At 39.9% G+C, this 27,927-nt stretch overlaps 2 protein-coding genes and 1 long non-coding RNA gene across 9 annotated transcripts; all 3 read right to left on the bottom strand.

The window, feature by feature from the left end:
- Nucleotides 1–628: 628 nt before the first annotated feature.
- On the bottom strand, nucleotides 629–2,469 carry BEX3 (brain expressed X-linked 3). 5 transcript variants are annotated; one of them, XM_053201486.1, is made up of 3 exons: nucleotides 2,330–2,469; nucleotides 1,593–1,677; nucleotides 629–1,190 (listed from the first exon to the last, which is right to left on the bottom strand). In XM_053201486.1, exon 3 carries the CDS (start codon nucleotides 1,176–1,178, stop codon nucleotides 870–872), a length of 309 nt encoding a protein of 102 aa, XP_053057461.1. In that variant the 5' UTR covers nucleotides 1,179–1,190; nucleotides 1,593–1,677; nucleotides 2,330–2,469; the 3' UTR covers nucleotides 629–869. The 5 variants fall into 5 exon arrangements, with proteins under 5 accessions (XP_053057461.1, XP_053057458.1, XP_026908941.1 ...); XM_053201483.1 differs by having other exon boundaries at nucleotides 629–1,232; nucleotides 2,330–2,466; XM_027053140.2 differs by lacking the exon at nucleotides 2,330–2,469 and adding an exon at nucleotides 2,066–2,222 and having other exon boundaries at nucleotides 629–1,232.
- A 9,537-nt stretch (nucleotides 2,470–12,006) lies between these two features.
- LOC106976282 (uncharacterized) lies at nucleotides 12,007–24,295 on the bottom strand. Of its 3 annotated transcripts, XR_008289804.1 has the most exons (6): nucleotides 24,104–24,295; nucleotides 23,531–23,596; nucleotides 21,420–21,490; nucleotides 20,824–20,910; nucleotides 14,666–14,837; nucleotides 12,007–12,131 (listed from the first exon to the last, which is right to left on the bottom strand). It is a non-coding gene; the product is annotated as an uncharacterized LOC106976282 (long non-coding RNA). The 3 variants fall into 3 exon arrangements; XR_008289805.1 differs by lacking the exon at nucleotides 14,666–14,837; XR_003418117.2 differs by lacking the exon at nucleotides 12,007–12,131 and having other exon boundaries at nucleotides 12,160–14,837.
- TCEAL9 (transcription elongation factor A like 9) lies at nucleotides 21,501–23,335 on the bottom strand. The gene has a single exon (XM_027053139.2). The coding sequence runs from the start codon at nucleotides 23,147–23,149 to the stop codon at nucleotides 22,718–22,720; it is 432 nt and encodes a 143-aa protein (XP_026908940.2). The 5' UTR covers nucleotides 23,150–23,335; the 3' UTR covers nucleotides 21,501–22,717.
- Nucleotides 24,296–27,927: the final 3,632 nt, after the last annotated feature.

The following is a 27,927-nucleotide window of genomic DNA, read 5'->3' as shown; positions in this document are numbered from 1 at the left end:
GAAATCAGTGGGATTCTGTTACCTTGAGGACACACATCAGCAACAGAAACAGAATCAGGACCCAGCAGGAAGGAAAGTATACCCAACAGGAATGGCAGTGATCAGGGGAGCAGTATTGCAAATATCAGAGGAATGACAAGGTGGAAGCCACCTATTTTTGCCCTCTGGACTTGTGAGCATAGGTGAACACTCCCTTTAGTCCTTCCCAAGTACCAGATCGAGTTCCATAGGAGCAGCCCAAGTTTCACACCTCATCTATTCCACTCAAAAGCCCTGTAAGCCAAGCATTATTCCCCATTCCACAGAAGAGAAAACTGACTCTTTAAAGGAATACATCTGTAATAAAGAGAGGCTTTATACTTCCAGGTAAAACCGGAAAATACTTAAGAGTTTACTTTAAGGTTTGTTGAACCAGTATTACATACCTGTACTACATTCAGACTCATTGAAAAACTGTTTTCACTTCTAAAACTCCAGGTAATAAAAGGAAAAAAGTCACATATTACCCAACTACAGAGAAATGTGACCCAATTAACACCATGGGACATCTGATTTCTGTTTTTTTGTACGGGGGGGGTCATATAATATATACATATGCTTTTAAATGAGACAATAATGAATGTATAGATTGCTTTTTAATTGCTTTATTACTTTATACTTTTCCATGCAAATAGGTGACTCTACTGTTGACAGAAACTTAGACTGGGTGCCAAGGCAATTTCCAATTGGAATCTGGTAACACAGAACCCACCTGACACATGGAAATTACGTAAGGTTCACAGCAAACGGATCAGTAAAGGTGTTACCAGGAAAATGCAAGAAGAAAACAGTGTGAATCACAGTATTAATCTCATGGAAAATGGCAGGAGTCAAGGCATAAGGCAAAATTCATCATGATGGTCATGGTGATTAGAGAGCTCCCCCATCAGGATACGCAGACAATTCCTCAACTGCAGCTCCCTAAGTTTTCTCCTGATTTCTCTCATCTCCTCCATGAACATTTCCATATCATCTCCGTCTCCACCCATCCCATCATTGACCTGCCTATTGGGTATGGCCCATCGAAAATTAGGAGCAAGTCGGCGAGCCTGTCCCCGTCTATTATTTCCTGCAGGTTGGTGGCCTTCGCCCCCTCCCAAAGGGCGGTCTTCCTCTCCATTCTGCATGGGCTGCTCCATTTCTTGGTTTTCCTGGTGGATATTTGCCATGAGATTTTTTTCCTGGTTGTTTTTCTTTGAACACAAGTAAAACAAAGGCAAGGAGAGAGACTGAATGCTTGGTGTACTGACCAGCAGGATTCAGAGTTCTGATAGCAAAGGTGTTTTTTGTTTTGTTTTGGTTTTGTTTTTGTTAATTTCCCCCACCTTAGGAGCTTCAGGCGTCCTCTAGGGGGCCTCCAATTCGAGCCTCTCCCTCCAGCTCTCTCCTTTCTCCCTCCCTCCCCTAAAGCCCACCATTTTTCCTTTCCCAGGATTCTTTCCCCGAACTCGGCAGGCACCAAAATGGAGGACAGGGGACAGGGATGGGGGAATTGGGAGGGGATCTCAAACTGGGCTCTGCACCCGCCCCCCACGCTGTCCCCCCGCACCGACCTGGGCCTATCCTTGCAGTCTCCTCTTTCACCCGATTCTCGCCGTGCGTGCGCCGCCGCGACACTTGACACCTAGACCCTCAGACCTGCAGAGGGCCGGGGTGGAGGGATCCTGGACTGTGGCGAAGCGTTTGGCGCCGACCAGCCACCACCTGGTCCCTTCAGGGTCCCGGACCGCCTGGCCACCCCCCATCCGCATCTCCAGCCCCAACCCCTAGCCTCCCCCAGCCCGCCTCAGAGGTTCACCATTTTCCTGTACGAACTCGGAGGTGATTTCCCATCATTCTTAGTGGCTTGGCTGCCCTCCAGGCCGCTCCAGCACCCCCACCCCAGGGAGCCACTACTGATGTTCCCAAGAATGCTGGGTGTGGAGAAACCTGGCCGGGACCCGCTGCGCTGATCCTTTACGCCTCCCTGAGGGGTAGGCCTGCTGTTGTCGCCCTGGCGTTAGCGCGCGGGCCCTGGAGCCCTCACCTGCTCCGCTTTCCTTGGGCCCAGTGCCAGCCAGTCTGGCGCAGGGCAGCGGGGAGCTGGTACCCAGGTGGGAGTGACGACTGCACCGAAGTCTGCGTCGCTCTGCAGCTCCAGGTCACGTGAGGGCCCCGCGTCACCTATGAGCTACCCCCCCCCCCAACTCCCGCGGCTAGTGCGGCGGGAGTGCCCGCCCCCACCCCTCGCCGAGTGCACACGCACACGCAATCCCCTCCGTCTGCTTGTGCGCAGAGCTCCAGCGCGCACCTTCCTGTCGCTCAGCTTGGTCCTCTCCAATCTGAAGGCCCACTAGTGCCTCATCTTCCAGCGGTTGGAGTCAACCATTCTCAGGTTACCCTGGCGGATCTGCAACACTCTCGCCCTTCCCACTCCCGACTTGGCCAGGATTTATGCACTTTCGGCCTGTTCCCTTCCCCTCACTGACCACGCCCCCACTTCCCCCACCTGCATCCCAGCAGTTGCAACTCCGCCGGGGGCCATCGCGCCCCCTGAATTCACATCTTTCCAGGAAATTTAGAAAGTGGGCTGGGGTGGGGAGGGAGCAAGGGACTTGTCAGAAAGAGAGGCAAAGAGTGAATTCTTCGGGAGAATTTCTCTTTATTTCCATTTGTAAAAAGTCAGCATACCACAAAAAATTAAAAATTGTAAGATTTCAGTTTTGGAAAAAAAAATGCTTCATCGTGCAGAATGAAAAAGCCCCATTCATTATATTCACCTGCATCACACAAAATATTTTATCTGCGTTCCATACAACATTAACATCCGCTTTGAAACATACTACCTTGTTTCAAATTTTTACTTTGAAAAAAGTGGCATCAGTTGGTATTTTCAAAATGATCTGTAAATATTTAGGGAGAAGTCCAGTTGTCAGATATTGGTCATTTAATGTAAATTTGTGACGTTTTTGATACCATAGTCTTTGGAGAAAAGAAGCCTTTTAACTCCCTTCTTTTCTTTACAAACTTTCCAAACCATCCCTACAAATATCTCCTTAGAATAATCAGTAGTATACAATATGCAGAAACTACTTCCAAAGCCATCTGCCTTTTGATGTAAGTGTTTCAAAAAATATTAGAAATAAACAGAGGGTTATGTGAAGCAACTAAACTTTAGACTGAAACTCACCTTGAGTGTAAGTGTTCCTTTCTCTACCTTGAAGTAACTAAATAAATTTTATCACAGTTAGAAAGCAGATATCTTTAGGAAAGCTGCATTTATTATAAAAAATATTTAGTAGGTGTTAGTTGTGATAAAGGAACCAAAAGTTATGTGCATTGAGGCAAGACAGGTCAGACAAGTGCTTACTGCCTCTGGTTTTGGTTCCAAACTCCTATGTAATCTCCTAGCCTGCTAAGCTAGTTGGGATATTGAATAAAGGAAGAGTATATGCCTAGTGCATACATAGTTTGAGGTTTTAGAGATATATACAATTACACATATGTACTTTTGGAGATATTTTTATATATACTTGTTGAAAAACAAAATTCAACCAAGTACATTTGAAGATTTAATTGGTTTTATTAAATAATTAAGAAGCATCTCAGCTAGCAAACAGAGGGGGGCTCCAATAGGCTACAGGAAAAGAAAGGTTTTTGAGGGCAGGATGGGGAAGTCCTAAACAGAAAAGAGGATTATTTTACTTGAAGCCACCTTCATTTGGAGACAAAAGGGTCTTAGTACGTGGATTACCTGATTTTACTTTGGGAGGATGAAGAGGGTCCATGTGATGGATTACCTTATTGGTACTCACCAGAAAATTCCTGACAGACTGGTTAAAGGTTACATTCCTAGGGAGTCAAAACTGCAGTTAGGTTAGGTATTAATTCTTGGTTTACTGACTTGGGGCCTTAATCTAAGTGATGCCATTTGTGGCTTGTGGTTTTCTTTTTAACAAGTTCCAAAAGCTTAAATTACATAATCACACCCAAAAATGTCTTTTAAAGGAATGCTAGTGATTCCTGGATTCTGTTTAACAGTTCATAACTCTTCATACAGATAGGTCTATTAACGACATTGGCTGAATTGATGCTGATTGAAAACATGAGCTGTGTGGTAAATCATATCTGCTACTTACTTGAAGTGTGACTTTTGATCAATTACTTATTAAGGTCTCTGTGCTTCCTCTGTGAAACAGGGATTGTTGGAAGTAAATCACATATATCAAGTACTTACACAGAGCCTAATAAATCTTCAATAAAACTTGGCGCTTTTTTTACCATTATTAGATAGTTTCTAACAAGATTTGAAGAGTAGGCAGAGCATAATTCTTTCCTTAGCTAAATCCACTTGTCTTTAAAATCCACGAGGGCCCAAAACATGTCTTGCTTTATTCTACTTTGCATACCCAATGGCTTATAGGGTTCCTTGTACAAAGTAGGTGATTAGTGAATATTTGCTGACTGAATGCATCCACTACTGAGGCTAAGTAGTTGTTTTTCATTCAGGGGACTGTATTTAGAGCAATACAAAAAAGCTTTTATGAAAATTAGGAATTACCTAGAATGAATTCCTTGAAATAACTATTGACAATAAAGTTTAAAAAGAGGATTTTTATTTATCTCAGTGGCTAAATGCTGTGCTGTTGTCTTTTTGATCCATCTTGAATGCCTTTTGTTTGAAACTACCAAATTTTCTTAGATGAAAATATACATTTATGTATTTTTCCAGATAAGATATTAAGCTACATGGGAGATTGGTTATAATGAAGTGATTTTTTTTAAACAATGCTTTTTTTTGTTTATTTATTTATTTTGGTGGGGAGGGATAGGAAGGGAGGGAGAGAGAGAGAGAATCCCAAGCAGTGACAATGGAGAGCCTGATGCAGGGCTCGAACTCCTAAACCATGAGATCATGACCTGAGCCAAAATCAAGAGTCAGACGCTTAACCCTTAACCGACTGAGCCACCCAGCGCCCCATAATGAACTGATGTTTTAAAGATAGGTGAAAAATGTCCTGGAAATGATGTTATCTTTACTAACATGTTGTGAGGTGTTGATTGAGATCTTTTCTTGTCCTTGGAATTGTCTTAGAATTTGGAGATAGCTAACAGCCTGCTGAGAGCAAAATTTAAAATTTCCCAAGGCTGAGTTAGAAGGACAGAAGAGTCTTAGTTAGAGACTCATGTGCCCTCAAGGACAGAGGGAGAATGAACTAGTTTTATCGCTCTTACCCTGAAATAATAGAAAGGTAGTATTGTGCTGGGAAAGAGGAGACTGGGTTCACATTTTGGGAAGTGCAATGTTTGTGGAAAGAACCTATCCCCTCTCCTTATCTCCTGTGATTATGGTAGATGGTAAGGGAATGGAATCCCAAAAGAATTGCACATAAAGTTTAGGGATATCTACAAGATGGTAAGGTTTATTTCTCATTCCTCTGCTTTACCACTGGGATTTTGAGCTACCTACAAGCTACAAGGATACTGGAAATAACATTTTGGAAAGATGATGTGGTGGTATTGCCAGGTAGAAAAAGAGCTAGGATTGACACCCTACCTAACTTCTCAATTCTGGAGAGGCATGAGAAATAAATCCTATCATGCCTACAGGCTCTGGGATTGGAACTAGGGAGGGGAATTATTTAGATAAAGGCTTACCATAAACTGTTACAGAGTAAGGCAAAGAGACCTATGAATCACAGTAATGCCTTTCCAGGGTCATCAGCTAGGAGTCACATGCAAGGTGTGTCCCAGTCTTCCAAGGTGCCAACAAAACCTAAGGAAGCTGCTTGGGTGTGAGTCCTCATCATAAGGCTCTATAGAAATTAAACTTGAGGGGCACCGGGGTGACTCAGTCACTTAATTGTCAGACTCTTGATTTCGGCTCAGGTCATGATCTCACAGTTAGTGAGTTCAAGCCCCAGTTCATTGTGCTGACAGTGCAGAGCCTGCTTGGGATTCTGTCTCTCTCCCTCTCTCTACCCATCCCTCACTGCTTGTGCACCTGTGTACTCTCTCTCTCTCTCTCTCTCTCTCTCAAAATAAACAAACTTAAGAAAAAAACCTTGAATCTCAGTGATGATTAATCACATAGGAACAGCAGTCTTACTAACTAGGTAGCCAGATAAAGAGTTGTCTTTGTATCCCCATCCTTCAAACTCATCTGAATAAACACAAGGAGGGAGGGTGGTGATGGTTAATTTTATGTGTCATGACTAAGCCACAGGATGTCCATATACCTGGTTAAACATTATTTCTGGGCATGTCTGTGAGGGTGTTTCTGGAAGAGGTTTGTAATTGAACTGGTGAACTGAGTAAAGCAGGTGGCCCTCCCCAATGTGGGTGAGGACCAGCCAATCCACTGAGAGCCTGAATAGAACAGAAAGGAAGAGGAAGATTGAATTTGTTCTCTATCTGAATGCTTGAGCTGTGACACTGATCTTTTGCCCTTGGTATTCCTGGTTCTGAGGACTTCTAATTCAGACTGGTATCTACACCTCAGCTCTCCAGATCTCAAGCCTTTGAACTACACTATTGGCTTTCCTGGCTCTCCAGGTTACAGACAGCACACTGTGGGACTTCACAGCCTCCATAATCGTTGGAGTCAAGAACTTGTAATCAATCAATCAATCTCTATATCTACAGATATAACTGTAGAGAGATATAGAAGAGATAGATAGATAGATAGATAGATAGATCTCCTACAGGGATGAGAAGGATTCTGAATGAAAACTGAGATTGGTATTTTAAAATACTTAGAGCCAAATTTAAAAAAAAATTTTAATGTTTGTTTATTTTTGAGACAGCAAGAGACAGAGTGCGAGTGGGGGAGGGGAAGAGAGAGAGGGAGACAGAATCTGAAGCAGGCTCCAGGCTCTGAGCTGTCAGCAGAGAACCTGACACAGGGCTGGAACTCACAAAGAATGAGATCGTGACATAAACCGAAGTTGGACGCTTAACCAACCGAGCCACCCACACACCCCAAATTTTTAACAGTCCAACTGAGACTATTTTAGTAAGTAAAAGTTACTAAGAAGTTGGGGAACAGGATTAAGATGTAGTTAAAGAAGCCCATTGCCCAGTAGAAAGAGGGGAGGGGCTTGACAGAAAGAGCACGATTGAGACAGCTATTGGGGGGAACAAACCTTGTTGTGTGATTTTGCCTTAAATAGTTTTCCTTTAATCAAATTGTGGAGATATTGGATTAGTATCCCAGCAGAGAAAACTCTTTGCTGAAATCTTTTTGCATGTTGCCATGATATAGCTCACATGTATTTGGCTGGAAATACACCCAGTTGGATTGTAGTTAGTATCCTATTGTTCTCTCCTGAGTGAATTCCACACTTGGGAGATGGTAGTCTGAGACCTGGTGGACTCTGTGGGTATGGGTATCTCTGTTCCAGCCTAGAATAGTTCTATCTTCCTGATGCTTCATTGCTGCAATCTTATTGTAGTTCTCTCATTTTCTCTAAATTTAAGCACTTATTGGGGCGCCTGGATGGCTCAGTGGGTTAATCGTCCTACTTTGGTTCAGGTCATGATCTTGTGATTTGTGAGTTTGAGCCCTGCATCAGTCTCTGTGCTGACAGCTCAGAGCCTGGAGCCTGCTTCAGATTCTCTTCCCCTCCCAGCTCATGCTCTGTCTTTCTCTCTCTCTCTCTCTCTCAAAAATAAATAAACATTAAAAAATGTTTTAAATAAATAAATTTAAGCACTTATTAAATTGAAACTAAGTATTAAATATATGGGAAATTATGCCTACTCTATCTCTAACATCTCTATAAGTTATGGCCATTATAACTTTGATGCAAATAACTTTGAAGAATTGAGAATGGACCTGATGAAATTTTAAGGGTGCTACTGTAAGAATTTGGAACATTTGATAGGTAATGTATTCCATTCAAGAGATCTAATCTGAAATAATAAAGCTTTAAGGCTGAGATGTCTGAATGTGAAAGCAACAAATATACAGAACATCATTATCTATTAGACAGCTGAGTTATATTATTCTTTTTATTTCAGAGACTGCAGATGATATCTTGAAACACCAAAGACCCATGGCCACTCACTCCTCTTGTTTAAGACTCTGGTGGAAAATAAGTTATGTCCCAAATAGTTTCCTAAACTGATTAATTGAACTGGACTATGTGTGGGCCAGGAGAATTCCCTTGACCCTTCTAGTTTCAGACTTCAGCTAGCATCATTCCTACTTTCCCCTAGACTTGTGGATGAACTTAGAAGAGTATCAGGAAACTTATACATCAATGTTCATGAGGTGAATTTACCTTGCCTTACTGTTGATAGTCCTATGTAAATTCTGCTCATGATACAATTTTAGCACCTAGCAAGGTCATAGTGCCCAGCAGACGCTTTTGGTTCAGGGGTTGTAACTCATATGGTCACAGGTAAGTGAAGCCAGCTGAGCAGGAATCTGGTTAAACTGGAGAAAATTTTTTTTTCCCATGAGATACGAGAAATACAAAAATTTACATGAATTCCCACCCCCTCCCCCCACCAAATGAACTGCTAAGTTAAAACTCTGCATTTGTTTTATCACCTTTTCTCACACTTGCCCAATTCCATTTGGCTGACTTGAATAACACATTGGCTTCTTTACTATTGTGTGCCTGTGGCTATCATGTGCAGCATGACATGTATCTCTTCCAATCTGCTATTGATGGGTAACAACTTCCCCAACATTCACTGGTGTAAACTATAACTGATGTTTATGCTCACAGATACTGTGAGTCAGAAGTTCAGAAAATACATATCAGGGACTACTCTGCTTTAGGACGTCTGTGGCCTCAACTAGGATGGCTTGGCTGAGGGTAACTTGAAAGGCTGTAGATGACTCAAACAGCTGGATCCTGGAACAGCTGAGACTGAGATGGCTTAAGGACAGGTTCAAGTGGGACTGTCAACCAAAGTTTCCACATACAGCCTATCCAACATGGCCATCTCAGGGATTTTAAAGCAAATCTTCCCTGTAAACAAGGTGGAAGCTATATGGCCTTTTATGACCTAAACTTGGAAGTCACATAAGATCAAATTCTGTACTCCACTGGTCAAAACAATCATAAATTCTCTTGTCAGATTCAAGAGGAGGGACTATAGATTCCAACTTTTGATAGGAGGGATGCCAAATAATCTGTAGCCATGTTCTAAAACCATCACATACCTTACTGATATGTGGCTTTTACAATCCCTTTCTTACCTTCCAGCTAGACAAGGCAGTCAACGTGTTAAGTGACACTTGTTTGATTACAATTATTAAGTACAAAATAAGTTTTGTGTAGGACCTAAAATGGAATTTCCACACCTTGTTCCACCCATATTTTTCCTGTCTTAAGGATTTCTAAGAAATTAATTTTTACAAGAAAAAAAGTTTAGGATGTTTGTCCACAATTATTCACCTGTGTACCAATTAGGTACTGATGTACAATGTCATCAGAAAGGATTGGAAATAGAATGAAATAAACTGTAAGGCCAAAAGAATGGATTAGCAGACTTATAGAACATTGGACTTTATAGTCATGTCTTCTATGCCTTTGCCCAATTTTGGAATTACAGAGTATGATTTACAGTATCACTAGCAGTCCTAAGCTTTCACAAATTATGTATTGTCAAAACTGTAACAACTTTAGAATTATTTTCATCCAAGAGCCTATTTTAGAAATTGGGAAACTGAGATACAGAAAAATTAAGAGGCTTGCCTCGGTTTACCAAAGAAAATAGTGGCAGAACTAGAAATAGAGCCACCTATGATTTCTTGGCTAATACTATTTGTTTCTACACACACACACACACACACAAAATCACATACACACGTATCACATCACATATCTTACAGGTTTATACCTAATGTATATAAAATCAAAGGAAATACACTAATATTTTATTTATAATTGCTTTTGGCTTTTGTGGTGATGGGTGATAAGCCAAAGTCCTAAATATTCTAATTTATGATTATCCACATTTTCAAAATATTCTATAATAAATCAGGTAGATATGAGAATAAGCAAGAAATTCTTTTTAAAGACTAGTAAAACTGGTAATTTTTATGTGTTGGTAGTTGATTTTTTATATATCTCTAATTAAAGAGTAAACTCTCTCTTTATCACACACATGCAGGCACACCTCTTCTTACCTTCCCTTTCTCCTCCCTCCTTTATACCCATACCCTAGCTCCTGAGTCAGGGGCTACACTTCCCATCATGAATCTGACACTCAGGAATTAGTAGCATGACAGTATCTTTCTTGTACTATATTTTATACTTAGAAACCTATGCCTAATGACTTGGTGCCTCTACTCCTCCCTCATCCCCAACCATTTAGTTGTCCTCGTCTTTGAGATTAAAGGTGTATTTCTGATGCTGGTCGTCAGGTGTTGATTACTCCTATCTTCTAAATTATCTTCAAGGAAAATGTAACCTTTTTATGAGTAGAATAAAATATCATTAATTATTTTTCTTTTAAATTTAGGTTTAGAAGTAGCATGTATAGAATTATCCTAGTTTTCTCAAACATACATAGTGGTGAAAATAAACAGTACTTCTATAAATGTTGATATATGCCAGGCATTGTTGTGTGTGTGTATATATATATGTGTGTGTGTATATATATATATATATATATATATATATATATTCATTATTTTATTCTCCCCCAAATCCTATGAGGTAGGTGCTAATACTATCCTCCATTTTATAAATAAGGGAATTTCAGGACAGCAAGGCTAAACAACAGATAAGAAATAATAGAGAAGGAATTCAAATTCATATAGCCTATTTCCTAAATCCATGCTGTTAACCTCTACTCAGTTTCATTTACTAATAAATCCCAAATCTATATCTCATTCATTCTTTTATCCGTCTATTGTTTGAGACTTTTTCTATGCTAGACACTGCCTGCCCATTTCATGTCTCAATCTCAGTACCATATTTAGGAGTACTGATTCCCGGGACTTAGCACTTTCCACGTAAGAAAAATATAAGAACAAGGGGCATCTGGGTGGCTTCCAACGGTTGAGCATCCTATTCTTGATTTTGGCTCAGGTCATGATCTCGCAGTTCTGGGAGTTCAAGCACCACTTCAGGCTCCATGCTGACAGTGTGGAGACTGCTTGGGATTCTCTCTCTCTCTCTCTCTCTCTCTCTCTCTCTCTCTCTCTCTCCCTTTCTGTCCCTTCCCTGCTTGCGCACACAAGCACTCTTTCTCTCTCAAAATAAACTTTTAAAAGTAAAACTTTAAAAATATAAGAACTATAATTTCAGTTCAACCATCATTTTAAAAATATTTATTTATTTATTTTGAGAAAGAGTGAGATAGAGAGTGAGCAAGGGAGGGGCAGAGAGAGATCGAGACAGAGAATCCCAAGCAGGCTCTGCACTGCCATCGTGGGGCTGGACACAGGGCTCAAACTCACCAACCATGAGATCATGACCTGAGCCAAGATAAAGAGTTGGACAATTAACCAACTGAGCCACCCAGGCACCCCAGTGCAACCATAATTTATTGAGCATCTACTATGTGCTAAGCAAGGCCCTGGAGATATAAAAGAGAACACAGTAGATATAGCCTTTATATTCTTTTGGAGTTCATGATTTAATGGGAGGAAACAGAGGAAGAGTGTAGTAAGTACTGAAGGGGCAGTTGGAGCCCTGAGTATGAGGACTTAATCCAGTTCCCAGGGAAGTTTTCCAGGAAGAAGCAATGTGTAGAAGGTCAGTTTCTGGCATGACAGCATGAAGAGCTCTGGTGACCTACTCTCCAGTGAAACTGGTGAAAATTATAAAAAGGGGATATTCTAGAGTGTTCACTGTGAGAATCTCCAGGTGAGTGCAGTTGAGAGGGGAGTGCTCTCTCCTTCCAACCAGCCCTCACTGATGGAATGGGGGTTGTCCCGTGGGTGTGACACGATTGAGAATACAGGTGCCCTATTTGCTTTTGGCTTGGCTCAAGGTATGGTTTCACACTATGAAAAGTAAGCCTCAGGCTGCTGTTTCCTTTCTATCTCCACTGAGACATTAGCTCCTAAAGCAGAAGTGTCATTCTGAAAGAAGAATGCCATTGTCCTCACTCCCAGATCCAGAGTCCAGGAGCAGAGATTTTGCCTGGGAAGAGAAAAAAATCATAAAGCTTATAGGTTCTAACATTTTCCTGATGAAACTTACTTAATTTTGAACAGAGCATGGAGAGATTCAAGCCACAAGTGCTCTAAAAACAGTGATGGTTATGGCGGAGGCATTTAGGAAGTGATTAATATATTCGATGAAGATACCAGTTAACTGTGGCCTGGCTATATTGTTTTAAAGAGCCACAGAAGGACATGGTTGGGAAGAGTATTCCTCCTTGGATTGGAACAAATATCAAACACTGACCTTTGGAACTCTTCCTTCAAAGGAACCCAATTTGATTCCATTAGTCTACAGAGCAATTGATGCCCAAAGGCATTATTGAAACTGGAAATTAGATGAGCCTAACATCTGCGTATGGTCAGGGCTGCGGCCTTCACAAGTGCTTCTCAGTTGCCTACCCCACCTTTACTTAGGTGAGACAGGATGGATAGAGGGGATTGGATTTGGATATTTCCCTTCCTTCATGTCAGCTGGGCTCTGATAAAATTCTAGTAGGTTAGAATTCTAGTAGGTTAGGCTTGGTGAAACAGTTTCTCTTGAGGGAAAGCCTTCTTACAAAGACTAGAATGCTCCACATGTTTTACAAACAGCTACCTTTTGGAGCTCCAGGGTGGCTTAGTCGGTTAAGCATCCGACTTCAGTTCATGTCATGATCTCGTGGTTCATGAGTGCAAGCCCCACATCAAGCTCTGTGCTGACAGCTCAGGGCCTGAAGCCTGCTTTGGATTCTATGTCTTCCTCTCTCGGCCCCTTGCCTGCTCACACTCTTTCTCTCTCTCTCTCAAAATAAATAAATATCAAAAATTAAAAAAAAAAAAAAACAGCTACTTTTCCTCTCCCTTTGCCAGAAGCACAAGAGGATATTCTAGAGTCTTCACTGTGAGAACCTCCCAGGGCTTCTGGAGGTAAAACTCATAAAAGTGTGGAAGCACCCCCTAAGACTAGGCCTCTCTGGACATGTCCACATTAAACTTCTGGCAATTTGTTGATTTTAGTTTAGGTTTTCCTACCTCAGTACTGGTTTCCTGAAGAAGTTTCTGTTCATGGATTTTGTGCCAACAAATTATAATTCTCTGTATTTGCCTGTCTGTGTCTCCTTTTTCAGAGCAATGATTTGCTCAGTGACCTCAATTCTCTAATGGATCTAAGAAGAGTAGTTGTTTTTCAGTTTGTTCAGTGTTTTACTGGTTGTTAGGATGGAGCGACAGCTTCCAAGTTCTTGGAATTTGTTCCGATTTGTTTCCAATGCCAGAACAAAAGCCAGAAGCAAGAGGGACATTTTATAATGACAAGACTCAATCCAAAAGGAATATATAACAATTATAAGCAACAAAATACATGAGAAAAAAAGTGACAAAAAGGAAGGGAAAATAGACAATTCAACAATAATAGTTGGGAGACTTTAATACCCCACTTTTGATAATAAATAGACCAAATGGGAAGAAGATCAACCAGGAAATAAAAGACTTGAGAACACCATGTACTAACTAGATCTAATAGATATGTTGAATATCCCACTCAGCAACAGCATAATGCACATTCTTTTAAATACACATGGAACATTATTCATGGTAGACCACGTGATAGGCCATAAAACAAACCTCAAATAAATTTAACAGTTAGGAATGATACAAGATATGTTCTTTGACCATAATTGAATAATATTTCATATCAATAACAGAAAAAAAATAGGAAACTCATGGATATCTCGACATTAAGCAAAACATTCTTAAATGGCCAGTGCATCAAACAACAAATCAAAAAGGAAATCAGAAAATACTTTGAAATGAATGAAAATGAGACACAACATACAGCATATCAAAGCTTATGGAATGGAACTTTGGTATCATGATATACAATATTCCAAACTTCTGGGATGGAGCTTAGAGGGAAATATATAGTTTTAAATGTCTATATTAAAAAAGAAGAAAAGTCTCAAATCAAAATCCTAACTTTCCACCTTAAGACACTGTGGGGAAAAAAGAGCAAACTAAACATAAAGCAAGTAGAAAGTGGGGTAATAATAAGTAAAGCATGAATTAATGAGATGGAGAATGGAACAAGTAGAGAAAACTAGTGAAACCAAAACTGGTTCTTTGAAAAGATCAATAATATTGACAAACTTTAGCTAGACTGATGGAGGTAGGAGTGGGGAGAGAGAGAGGAGAGAGAGAGAGAACTCAATTTACTAGAATCAGAAATTTAAAAAAAGGTCATGACTACTGACCTTATCGATATGAAAAAGGATCATAAAGGAATAATATAAAATACTGTATTCCATTATATTAGATAACTTAGGTGAAATGGACAAATTACCAGAAATACACAAACTGCCAAACTATCTCAAGAAAAAAATAGATAATCTGAAGAAATTTATAGCAAGTGAAGAGATTGAATAAGTAATAATAATAATAATAATAATAATAAAACTACCTACAAAGAAAATGTAGGCCTACATGTCTTCACTACTGAATTCTACCAAACATTTAAAGAAGAATCTTTTGGGGCACCTGGGTGGCTCAGACGGTTAAGCATCCGACTTCAGCTCAGGTCATGATCTCACACTCCATGAGTTTGAGCCCCACGTCGGGCTCTGTGCTGACAGCTCAGAGCCTGGAGCCTGCTTTGGATTCTGTCTCTCTCTCTCTCTCTTCCCCTACCCTGCTCATTCTCTGTCTCTCTCTGTCTCAAAAATAAAAATAAAAACATTTAAAAAAATAAATAAGAATCTTTCACAGACTCTTCCAAAAAATAGAAAGTGAAAGAATACAGCTCTCATTTTATGAGATCAGTATTACACTAATACCAGACAAAACCAGACAAACACATGACAAGAAAAACTATCGACTAGAATCTCTTATAGAAAGGGATGCAAAAATCCCCCCAAAGAAATACGAGCAAAACAATCCTGGTAACATAAAAAAGCAATTACACATCACGACTACATGGGATTTATCCCAGAATGCAAGGTTGGTTTAACATCCCTAAATCAGGAACCTCCTCAACATGATAAAGGGCATCCATTACCAAAAACCCCAGCTGGCATCAGACTTAGTGCTGAATATACTGGATGCCTTACCCGTAGGATCAGGAACAAGACAAAGATGTGTGTTCTCACCATTTCTATTTAACATTGCACTGAACGTTTTAGCCAGGGCAATTAGTCAAGAAAAACAAATGAAAAGCATCCAGATTGAAAAATAAGAAGTAGAACTATATTTACAGATGACATGATCTTGTACATAGAAAGTTTTATGGGATCCACTGATAAACTAATAGAACAAGTAACTTCAGCATGGTTGTAGGATGCAAGGTCAATATACTAAACTCAGTTACGTTTCTATACACTTGCAATGAACAATCTGAAAAGGAAATTAAGACAACAATTCTATGTATACTAGCATCAAAAGAATAAAATACTTAGAAATAAATTTAATAAGGAAAGTCCAAAATTTATATTTTGAATACTGCAAAACATTATTGAAAGAAATTAAAGAAGATGGGGTGCCTCGTTGGCTCAGTCAGAAGAGCATGCAACTCGATCTCGTGGGTCATGAGTTCAAGCCCCATGTTGGATGTAGAGATTACCAAAAAATGAATCTATAAAATTTGGGGCACCTGGCTGGCTCTGTTGGTAGAACATGTGACTCTTGATCTCACAGACATGAGTTCAAGCTCACACTAGTCATAGAGCTTACTTAAGAAAAAAAAAAGATGCAATTAAATGGAAAAAGGTATCCCATGTTCATGAATTCAAAATGTTTTTAAAAAAATTTTAATGTTTATTTTTGAGAGAGAGAGACACAGCGCACGAGTGGGGGAGGGGCAGAGAGTGAGGAAGACACAGAATCTGAAGCAGGCTCCAGGCTCTGGACTGTCAACACAGAGCCTGATGCAGGGCTCAAACTCACAAACTGCAAGATCATGACCTGAGCTGAAGTCGGATGCTTAACTGACTGAGCCACCCAGGAGCCCCTGGATTTAAAATTTTAATATTGTTAAAATGGCAATACTCCCCAAATTGATCTACAGATTCAGTGCAATGCCTTTCAGAATCCCATCTGATTACTTCGTGCAAGTTGATGGACTGATTCTAAAATTTATGGCATTGCAAGGAACCTTAAATAGCCAAAACAATCTTGGAAAACAGTAAAGTACATCAAACCATTTTCTGGTTTTGAAGCTTACTACAAAGCAGTGATAATCAAGACCATGTGATACTCATACAAGATAGACATATAGGTCAGTGGGATTGAACCAAGAGTGCAGAAATAAAATCATGTGTCAGCCAATTTTGAACAAAGGTGCCAAGACCATTCAATGGAAAAAAAATCATCCTTTCACAAATAGTGCTAGAACAATTAGTGACTTGCAAACTAATAAAATTAGATCCCTACCTCACAGGATACACAAAAAAGTTAACTAAAAACAAATCAGAGATCTAAATATAAAATATAAAATAATACAACTAATAGAAAAAAACATAGGGGTGCCTGGGTGGCTCAGTTGGTTGAGCAACCAACTTCGGCTCAGGTCATGATCTCATGGTTTGTGAGTTTGAGCCCTGCGTCAGATTCTGTGCTGACAGCTCAGAGCCTGGAGCCTGCTTCTGATTCTGTGTCTTCCTCTCTCTCTGCCCCTCCCCGACTCATGCTCTGTCTGTCTCTGTCTCAGAAATAAATAAACATTTAAAAAATTGTTTAAAAAAAAAAACATAGGGGTAAATCTTCATGACCTTTGATATGGCTAAGGATTCTTAGATATGACACCAAAAGCATGACCAACAAAAGAAAAACTACATTGAACTTCATCAAAACTAAAATCTTTTGAGCATCAAAATACACCATCTGGAATGTGAAAAGCCAACCCCACAGAATGGGAGAAAATATATACAGGTCATATATTTGATATGAACTTGTAAATGAAATAAAAACTTGTAACTCAATAATAAAAAGGCAAACATCCCAATTTAAAATGGGCAAAGTATTTGAATAGACATTTTTCCAAATAAGATATACAAATGGCCAATAAACACATGAAGAAATTTCCAACATCATTAGTCATCAGGGAAATGCAAATCAAAACCACAATGAGATACCATTTCACCCATTAAAATGGCTAGAATCAAAAAGTCAGATAATAAAAAGTGTTCTTAATAATATGGGGAAAATGGAACCCTTACACACTGCTGATGGGAATGTCAAATGTTCAGCCATTTTAGAAAACAGTATAGCAATTCCTGAAACAATTAAGCACGGAATTACTGTATGATCCAGCAATTAAATTCCCAGATATCTACCCAAGTGAAATAAGAACATAAGTCCTCATAAAACTTGTTCATAGCAGCACTATTCATAATAAGTAAAAGATGGAAACAGCCCAAATATCCATCAATGGATTAATGGATAAACAAAATGTGGCATATCCATACAATAGAATATTGTTCAGCCATAAAAAGAAATTGCTGCACAATTGATGAACCTTGAAAACATATGCTAAGTAAAAGAAGCCAGTCACAAAGACATTTTATACCAGCACACTCTTATGAAATGTCCAAGATAGGGAAATATGTAGAGTCTGAATGTAGATTAGTATTTTCTTAGAGCTGGAGGGACAGAGACATGGGAGGAGGGGTCATAGCTAAGGTTATGGTGTTTGTTTTTGACTTGAAAATGTTCTAAAATTGACTATGGTGATAGTTGCACATATCTAAATATAGTAAAAACCACTGAATTGTGCACTTTAAGTAGGTGAATTGTCTGGTATGTGAATTATATCTCAATAAAAAAAGAAGTTTTTAAAAAAGAAGTAACATCCATTCTGAGATGGATGAGTAAGGGTTATCCAGGCTAAGTGTGTGAGGAGTGATTGAGAGAATGCTTCAGTCAGGGAGAACCGTGGGAACCAAGATCAGGACTCAAAAGGGAATGGACCTTTGAAGAAATAACAGGAATTCTTTCAGCATCACAATGATGTTGGATGATGTTGTTGTTGTTAATATTTATTAAATACCAACTGTTACAGAGTAAATATTAGGAGCAAGGGCTTTGATCTTAGGCAGGCATTGATTGCATTTAATAGCTGGGTGACCTTGGCCAAGACATTTTCTCTTAGCTTCACTTTCATTTTTTATTAAGTAATAGGCTAATGATATAACATCTGGAAAGGACTGAGAGTTCATGGAAGGGAAAAGGACTCTAGGTCCAAGAAAAAAATTTGACAGTTACAAAGCAAGGATGGTACAATTATCCATTAGGAGAAATTTTTAAAAATAATTATTTCTTAAAAACCCAGATAGCAGGAAGCTTGGTGAGATATCAAAATGCCATTTAAAAAGACATGATCGGGGCGCCTGGGTGGCTCAGTCAGTTGAGCGACCGACTTCAGCTCAGGTCACGATCTCCTGGTCTGTGAGTTCGAGCCCCACGTCGTCGGGCTCTGGGCTGATGGCTCAGAGCCTGGAGCCTGCTTCCGATTCTGTGTCTCCCTCTCTCTCTGCCCCTCCCCCACTCATGCTCTGTCTCTCTCTGTCTCAGAAATAAATAAACATTAAAAAAAATAATAAAAGAAAGACATGATCACTCCTTTTAGTGAGCTAAAGGGCTTCATTTTGATGTTTGTGGGTATGGATATGTATGTGTGTGTATGTATTTTTATACTATATCTCCTGTCCTTCATTTTTCTTTTAATCACAGCATAGTGAACGGGTAGTACATATGGATCTACCTTATTCCTTTAAAGATTCTTTACCCACACTGTACTGAAAATACTGCGGGGAGTGGGGTGCAGGCAATACATTTGAATAGACATTTCTCAAAGTAAAATGTACAAATGGCTAATAAGTACACAAAACACACTCCATACCCAACTAAATTATCCATCAAATGGTGCAGCTGTTTTTGCTAAGGCTGTTGCAAAACGCTGGTGTCAGAGCATCAAATAACTGCTTTTGGACACTGGTATGTGTGAGATGCCCCACCCTCCCTCAACCCTTACCCTACCTTTAACTTTGCTTGTAAAGGGAACAGACCAGTTTTTCTCTTGGCTTTTGCCTTTTCCTTTTATAGAGGCAAAGACGATTATGTGTGTATGGGATTTGAGGCTGGCTTTTAAACACACACTCTCCTATCAGTTTCTCAGTGAAAAAATTTGCATAAAATTACTCCTGTCATTTGCATCCTGATAAATGCATTGGTTGTGCTCCTCTACTTTTATTTTGTGCATCATGGTAGCTATGTCTTATTGTAAGATTAAAGTTCCTCATAGACTATTTACTTTTAGTTTCTTAGTTGTTCTTTTCAGTTAATTGGGATTCATTCAAAATTCTATGTATTAAGTAAAAATTAGAAAGTTACAAATGCCCTGTTGACACTCTACAGTATAATGCATTATCTGCTTTATTTACCTTGGAATTATAAATCCAAGGTGATGTTAGGAAAGGCTTGCCATTCACATTAAAATTTACTGCACAGAGGGGTGCCTGGGTGGCTCAGTTGGTTGAGTGTCTGACTTCAGCTCAGGTCATTATCTCACAGTTTGTGGGTTCGAGCCCCGCATCGGGCTCTGTGCTGACATCTCAGAGCCTGGAGCCTGCTTTGGATTTTGTGGCTCTCTCTCTATCTACCCCTCCCCCATTCATGCTCTGTCTCTGTCTCTAAAAAATGAATAAACCTTTAAAAAATTAAAATTTACTACACAGAGAAAACCTTTACTGGGAGAGTCAATCTGCTTTGAATTCTGAGAATCCCTGCACATTTTTATTGGGTATCCCAAGAATGTAAGACCCTGACCACTCTACGCAGGCAGGCCATGTGTCAGAGTTGTGTTTGCAACAAGCAACTTGGAAGAACAAGGTAACATCTTTCCCTGGACACAGAGCTTGCTTTTGTTTACCATGAAAGTGATAAAATCTCCAAATACAAGGTTTCTTTCCTGTTACACAAAGCACTGCATGTGCGGACATCCATAAAAGAGCCTGTGTCACCCCATGGAACTTGAAGATCATGGAGAAATAACACAAACCAATATGAAGCTCTGGCTATGGCTTTTGCCATGAGTAATATTATAATCTCTGACCTGGGATTCTAGTCATCTTTTGCCAGTATCCATTAAACAGTAGCAGGCTAATTTGTTAATTTGTAAGTAGGGTAAAATCCCAGATGGCATAATTCTTGACAGGTGTTTCCAGATATTATCCCTAAATCAGTTATGCTAGGGGAATGTTTCCCACTAAGATGATTTTTGCCACATCTGTGTACCACCTCTGCTATTAGTATTGTGTTCTACCTCATGTCTGTCTTCAAAGTGACTTACTAACTTAATTTGAATACTATTTTTTAAAAGGAAACTTTATAACAACACCCTGAATCTATACTATAATCATTTGCCTGAAACAGAGTATTCATTAATATACATTCAAATAAACACATGGACATCACAATTATATATAATATATTTGTGTACTATCTAAAATCTAAAATTATTCCTACCTACCACCAGGCCCTCTAATGCCAACCTGATTGCATCCACAGTTGTCATGGCTCGGACAGACTATCACAACCAATGCTTTTAGTTAGTCAATTTTGAGGTCTTCTTCCATATAAAAAGTTCTCATCAAGTACCCTTGTGAAGGAAAATAAAAGGAAGAAAGGAAGTGTAGTGCTATGACCTGCTATAGGGACTTTTGTCATCCTCCAGGTAAGTATATCCAGGACAGCCTGGTCATCAGCAAAGGAGAGTCTAGTGCCTGCTTCATCTGAATCAGAGAAACCAAAGTCAGACCCACCATGGAGAGGAGTGTGGTTTGAATGAGCCTTTCTATATCCTACCTGAGTACCACTCCTTTGAGTGCCAGGGGATTGGATCCATCTTGTCTTAGAAAACTGACTTAGTGAGCCCCTGGAAGCTTTTTACTCCAGTCAGAATCCAGCCCGACTAGCATCCATCAGGCTGTTACAACTTTGAAGAATAGTCTAAAGTCATGAATTGCCCAAAAAAGAGCATCACAGAAAAATTAAATAACTCACTACTGGAAAAACTGTGAGCCATATATACATATACAGATATCTATATAGGTACGTAGATTTGGATGCAGATATACACATTTCCAGGTAAGGATGGCAGTATCCCCAAATCTGACTTGAACTTCCCTTTAATTTGTTTAATGTTTATTTATTTATGAGAGAGAGACAGAGTGCGAGCAGTGGTGGGGCAGAGAGAGATGGAGACACAGAATCTGAAGCAGAACCTCCCTTTAAAATTTACCCAGGTCTAGAGGCATCTGTGGAACTGGTGAGGAGGGCCTGTCACCAGTCTTCTGGGAGAGATCACTCACCCTAAGGAAATAGTCAGAAGATAAAACCATAATCTTTAGACTCAAAGAGAAGCAATTCTGATTAAAGCATAACATCTGTTACTCAGACTTGTCTTCTGGTCCAATCCCCAAATTGATGCATTGTGTCGGAGTCTTAACTGTCAAGATACCTATAAGATATGGCCCAAGTTGCCCTGCATAACTATGTAAATTTAAGAAATGGGCATTCTCCCCCCTTCTGTGGGTCTGAGGATTCAGCCCACTGGGTGTTCCAAAGAAATATGTTAGACTTCACTATTTGAGAATTCCAGAACATTATCAGCCCATAGGCAGGGGCCTGGATGAAGGGGCAGAACTATCCAATATACATGACAATATCAAAGGGATAATAAAGGGAGGTTGGGCAGGCACAGAAGGAAAGGAACATAAAGGTGGCACTCACCTAACAGTTGCCTGGATTTATTCTTAAGTACAGGTGAGAACTACTTTCTCTATCATCCCAAATAGCTGATACAAATCCCTTGGGAATTGGGATCCTGCATGGGCTGATGGGGGGGAAAAACCTGCTAAAATAGAGCTCACAGTGATTACCTTATTTGGTCCTCATATATCCCTTAGAGATCAGAGTCTCTATTTTACAGATGAGAAAAAAATATAAATTTATTCTTCTAGCTAAGTGGTCTGGTGGTAATTTGGAATTCACATTTGCTTCTAAAATTCTCTCAACAAATATTAAGTGCCCCAGTGCGTTTAGAAATAAATTAAATACTGTTAGTTATTTCTTTTTTGTTATAAAACTTTTATTATTTTAACAATAATGTGTGTACATTCTAGGAATAAGAAAAAATACAAATAAGCAGAGTAAAAAATTACTCATAATCCTACAAATGATTATACTTTTTGTCTTTCATCCTTCACACGTTTTTCTGTGCATATAATATACAAATGTATTCTTTCTTTCAAAAATATGATATTCACATATTACTTAGTAACTTTTTTTTTCATTTTATATCCTGTCAGGAATCTCTTTTTGTACAAATGAGTAAAGCTCTCCTATTAAAAGGCAGAGACTTGTGTATTGTTCAAAATATGATAAAAATGAGATGCAGGTTAACAAGAAATGCATCTAAAATCACTAATAGCAACAAATTAAAAGTAGAAAGATGGAAAAAGGTATATCAAGAAAATGCAAATCAAAGGAAAGCTAAATGGCAATGTTAATATCAGAAAAAAATAAAATCAAGGCAAACTACATTAAATAGGGATAAGGATGGTTTCGGTTAACCTTCCAACGCATCACTGTAAGTTTGTTTCTTACTCTCCTTATCTCCTCTATTTCACTCACTTCTCTAAACATATCTTCCTTGCTTAAATGCCTGTTGTATATATCTTCTTTAAATTCTTGCAAAGACTGAATCAGTCTTTCTCTAAAAGTTCCTTCCGTTTTTTCCTCCTCCTCTGGCTCTTCTTCCACCTCTGGCTTTTCCTCAGGCTTTGGCTCTTCCTCAAGCTTTGGTTCACTCTCATTTTCTGGTTTTCCTTCAATTTTTTGACAGGATTTCATCTTGTGAGTCTCTCCCTTCCTTTCTTCCTTCTTTCCTTTTCCTTTTTTTTTTTTTTTTTTTTTTTTTTGATTTATTCCTCTCTGTATACAATTACTGCTAGGAAGCAAGGTGACCATAAGTCAAATATTTGGTGAATGGACCAGTGCTCTGGACAGAGGTCTCAGCATTTGCTTTCTTTGATTCTTAGCTATCATCAAATATCTTCCACTTGGGAGACTCAATCAGCAATCAGAGTTTCCCTGAGCCGGCGGCTCTTACCTCCATTTTCTACCTCCTTACCTGTCTCTTGTCCCTCCCTGCACCTTTTTTCAAGGTCTTCCCCCCCCCCCCCCACTTTTCCACGCCGGACAAAACCCAAGACCCTCCTAGAACAGCGTAGGTTGGAGAATAGGCAGTGGGGGGGGGGGGGGCGGGTAGGAAGAGTTGGACCCACGACCTCTGACATGTGCATGCCTCACCTTGACACCAGGGGTATTTATAACATTTCTCTCATATACCTGTACTGATCCGAACAGTTTCTTCCTTGCCTCTTCTAGCCTTGTGTAGTGCTAAGAATAACAGACCTGCGGACAAACAGAAAACGGGAGTAGAGTGGGATGTGTTGGAGATGGGGGGAGGGGTGGCAGTAGGGGAGGGGCGAACGCTTGGTGGGGCGACCAGCACCTTGTACCTTTTTCCTCATTAAGGTACTTGGTTATGACAACTTTCCCACTTTCTGCTTCTCCCACTTCTTCCACCCCCACCCCCGCCCCACAGTACAATTTAGCTGGAATTTCCCAACAGACAAGGAGTAAGAAAAGCAGATTATTTCCAAAACTATCTTTAAGACTGGGGCAGGGGTTGGGGGGAGGGGAGGTGTTGGGAAAGCAGTCTGAAGTGGCAGAGAATGATTATTTTTAAACTATCACAGTTCTCCTTGTCCTTCTTCCCGGACCCCTAGGACCTTTCCCAATGGTCATCACTTTCTGTAGACTTGGAGGTAGGAGGTGGAGAGATGGCTTTGACCAGGTCTCTGCCCTAGGCCACTCCCACCCTAGAAGTCCCCAGGCAGCACCTATTTTGATACCAACCTGCAGAATTCCGTCAAGTTAACTCCTCTTTCCACTGGCCTCAGGCTCTGCGGTTTGCCTGCTAAAGAAAAGGTGATACCCAGACGCGAACAAGGACCAGACTAGCAGGACTTCGGTACACGTCGACTCCTGGTCACGTGAGATCTACGTCACCAGCGAGCTCGGGTCCCCAATCTCCACTCCGACCAAAAGCGCGGCAGAAGTGCGCCCGCCCCCCTGTCCCTCCCCTGTTATACATCTGGCCTTGTCCTTCTTTGTTATTGTTGCGTATCCGAAATGGCAAAATGTTATTCGCCTTTCTGACTACTGAGGAATAGCTGCATCTTTTCTTTCTGGAGCTACTAACTTTTCTACTTCTTTTAAGAATTGCCGCTTCGTGCCTTCAGCTCCCAAGATTAAGAACTCCTCCATCCATTGCCCCTCCTCCAGCCTCCATTTCTCTGGTCCTTGGCTGTTGTGTACAAGGTTGGTTTGGCAAGGGTTTGGAAAAAAAAAAAAAAAAAAAAGAGCCTGGGACAGGAGTGAGATTTTTAAATGTAGTTTTCGCTTTGTTCTTAATACTTTTATATTCTCTTTTTTTTTAAAACAAAAGTAACATGTTTTTTTATAGTTGGAAAAAACAAACACAAAATTAGTTAAATGTATGAACACATGTGCAGTCCTGAGAGTATTTCCTGGCATATTGTAAGTGCTCTAAAAGTGCAAGCTATTATTATATTAGGATTTCATTTGGGGAAAATGATTGAAAATAAAAAAAAAAAAGAAAGTAATATTTGACTCCAGAGCCTTGGTAGTGATATTTGCCAGGAAGCTGTGCTGCCTACAGAATCATCAATTGTCAGGTACATATTATGATCCAAAATTTCCTCATCTGAAAGGTAATAATAACGTATGCCTCATAGAACTGACTTTTGGAAGTTCTAAATGATACTTGGCTCAAAGCCTTTGGCTCATATAGTCTTCAACAGATATTGATTACCTTTCAGCCTCACTTCAGTCTTTAAGTCACAAATTTTCCAATAAAAGTTACATAGTTCTTAGAGGTAACATTTAAAAAATAACAGGAGGTGACATACATGTATTTTTTTTAAATAAGGTTTGTTGCCTTTTTGTGAGACAGATTAAAGAGGTTAATAGATTATGTGGAAAGAAAAAAAACCTTCACCTCATGTTGTTTTATTTCACTTACTCTTCTTTCATATTATTCTGTCTTCTGGGAAGCATGTGTATTTGAGTACCAGAAAACCCAAGATATAATGGTTTGGGTCTCCCAGACAGAACACTGGCTTGACAAGATATGTTAGTCCCAGGCCAGACCTAGAACTGACTGTGTGACCCTTAGTAAGTGTAGAAAGCAAAATGAACTCTCTCATGTCAAGCAGAAGCCTGTGTCAAGCAAGGCCCGGTGTCAAGCAATGACACAAGTATTTAAAGGTACAGCAAGGAGTTAAAGGACATCTCACTGCGACCAGCACCAGCTGATGACGCTACAGAACTGATAAGCGGAATCAGAGGAGGTCTGCAGGGATCGAGACTGATTAAATCCCTTTAAAAAGGGGATTATTTTTTGCAGCAAACTGTCAGACTCTTCAGATATGATACCACTACTGAAAAGGAGGAACCTCCTTCACATAAGACATGAGATTCCTTTGGAGGAATTTAAAGGAAAGGGTGGACTGCCAGGCCAACAGGAACTCAGAGAAGGCAATGGCCAGTTAGCACAAAATAATCAGAGAAACCTTCAAGAAGGAAAAAGACGTTAACATGAGCCTTAGAAGGTACACAGGACCTAAATGGAGGGTGGGAAGGAAAGAAGAGAACAGTCAAACTGAACCTAGACCCTGGGTCTTTACCATCGCCCTGGCCTGTCTCATGCTGCGTTGCTGGGTAGAAGTCCACTTGTTCCTCCTTAGGGGGACTTAGGTTAACATTTTTTAACTCTTTTTATTTATTTTTTTTGAGAGAGAGAGAGACACAAAGTGTGAACAGGGGAGGAGCAGAGAGAGAGGGAGACACAGAGTCTGAAGCAGGCTCCAGGCTCTGAGCTGTCAGCACAGAGCCGGACGCAGGGCTCGAACTCACAAACCGCAAGATCATGACCTGAGCCTAAGCCAGATACTTACCTGACTGAGCCACCCAGACACCCCAAGCACTTTTTAGCATGTTCTGCACTTAACCCCAAGGAATTTCTCACTTATTTTCAGGTCATGGAAACTGAATTGGTCAACCTTTCTGGAAAGTGCATACTTAAGCAATTGCTTAAGTATTTAAAATATGCATTCCCTTCAGCCTGTAAACCCATTCTTAGCTACTCATCCTAGAAAGTATTTAATGGCAGTCACAATGATTTACAATGCCAAAGTTTATAGATCTGGATTCCTAGCTTCAATCCTTTGACTTGGACTTGAATGCAAAGAGAAGCCACAAGTGAAAAACAGCAATGATGGAACAGAAAGAGAGAATTGTTCTAGGCAGTAGCAGACATGCACCCAAGCATGTGCATAAACACATTCACATTCACACATGTATGTGCACATTCTCATGAGCCAAGCAGTTTTCCACATAATTGCAATAGACGATAAAGAAACAAACTTCATGATATTGTTAAAACAATTCAAACTACACCAATAGTGTATACCATTTAGAAATGAAAGTAACCATTATATTATACATACATACAAATTTCATTTGATGAAATCTGGTTAAAAAAGAGGTAAATTTAGAGGTGCCTGGGGGACTCAGTCTGTTCATTAAGAATCCGACTCTTGTTTCAGCTCAGGTCATGATCTCACAGTTTGTGAGATAAAGCCCCATGTCAGGCTCTACATTGACAGTGAGGATCCTGCTTGGGATTCTCTTCCTCTTTCACTGCCCCTCACCCACTTGTGCTCTCTCTTTTACCCAAAATAAATAAATAAACATTTTTTTTTCAAAAAGTAAATTTAAAGTGGGGTGCCTGCATGGCTAAGTCAGTTAAACATCCAACTTCAGCTCAGGTCATGATCTCACGGTCCATGAGTTTGAGCCCCATGTCAGGCTTTGTGTTGTCAGTTCAGAGCCTGAAGCCTGCTTCAGATTCTGTGTCTCCCTCTCTCTCTGCCCCTCCCCCACTTGCACTCTGTCTCTATCAAAAAATGAATAAATGTTAAAAAAAATTTTTTTAAGTAAATTGAAAGTTAACATATGCAAAAAAGAGGTTAGAGAGGGAGGGAGCCAAAGGATAAGAGACTCTTAAAAACTGAGAACAAACTGAGGGTTGATGGGGGGTGGGAGGGAGGGGAGGGTGGGTGATGGGTATTGAGGAGGGCACCTTTTGGGATGAGCACTGGGTGTTGTATGGAAACCAATTTGACAATAAATTTCGCATTAAAAAAAAAAAGAAAGTTAACATATGCAGTACTACATTTCTGTAACAACATACATGTATTTATTTGTGTGCATTCATTTTTTTTTTAAGTTTCTTAATTTATTTTTAGAGAAGGGGAGGAGCAGAGAAAAGTAGAGAAGAATGCCAAGCAGGCTCCTGCTGCCAGCGCCATGCCAGATGCAGGATTCCAACTCAGGAACTGTGAGATCATGAACTGAGCCAATGTCGAGAGTCAGATGCTTAACCGACCAAGCTGCCCAGGTGCCTTATTTTTGTGCATTTAAAATATAGGCATATAATTAAATTGCACCATAACATAATAAAGTCCACAAAATTAATTACTATAAAATTCCAGGTTATATTATTGAGAGATGCATGAATGACTGATATGAGCCTGTTTAATTAGCTGGATGCACAACTTAAATCCATCAGGGACTCAGCAGTGTTTTGAGACCAC

The sequence above is a fragment of the Acinonyx jubatus genome, chromosome X (genome assembly GCF_027475565.1).
Source record: "Acinonyx jubatus isolate Ajub_Pintada_27869175 chromosome X, VMU_Ajub_asm_v1.0, whole genome shotgun sequence".
Classification (NCBI taxonomy): domain Eukaryota; kingdom Metazoa; phylum Chordata; class Mammalia; order Carnivora; family Felidae; genus Acinonyx; species Acinonyx jubatus.
Note: the sequence above shows the minus strand (reverse complement) of the source record. Positions and strands in the feature narration are given on the sequence as shown.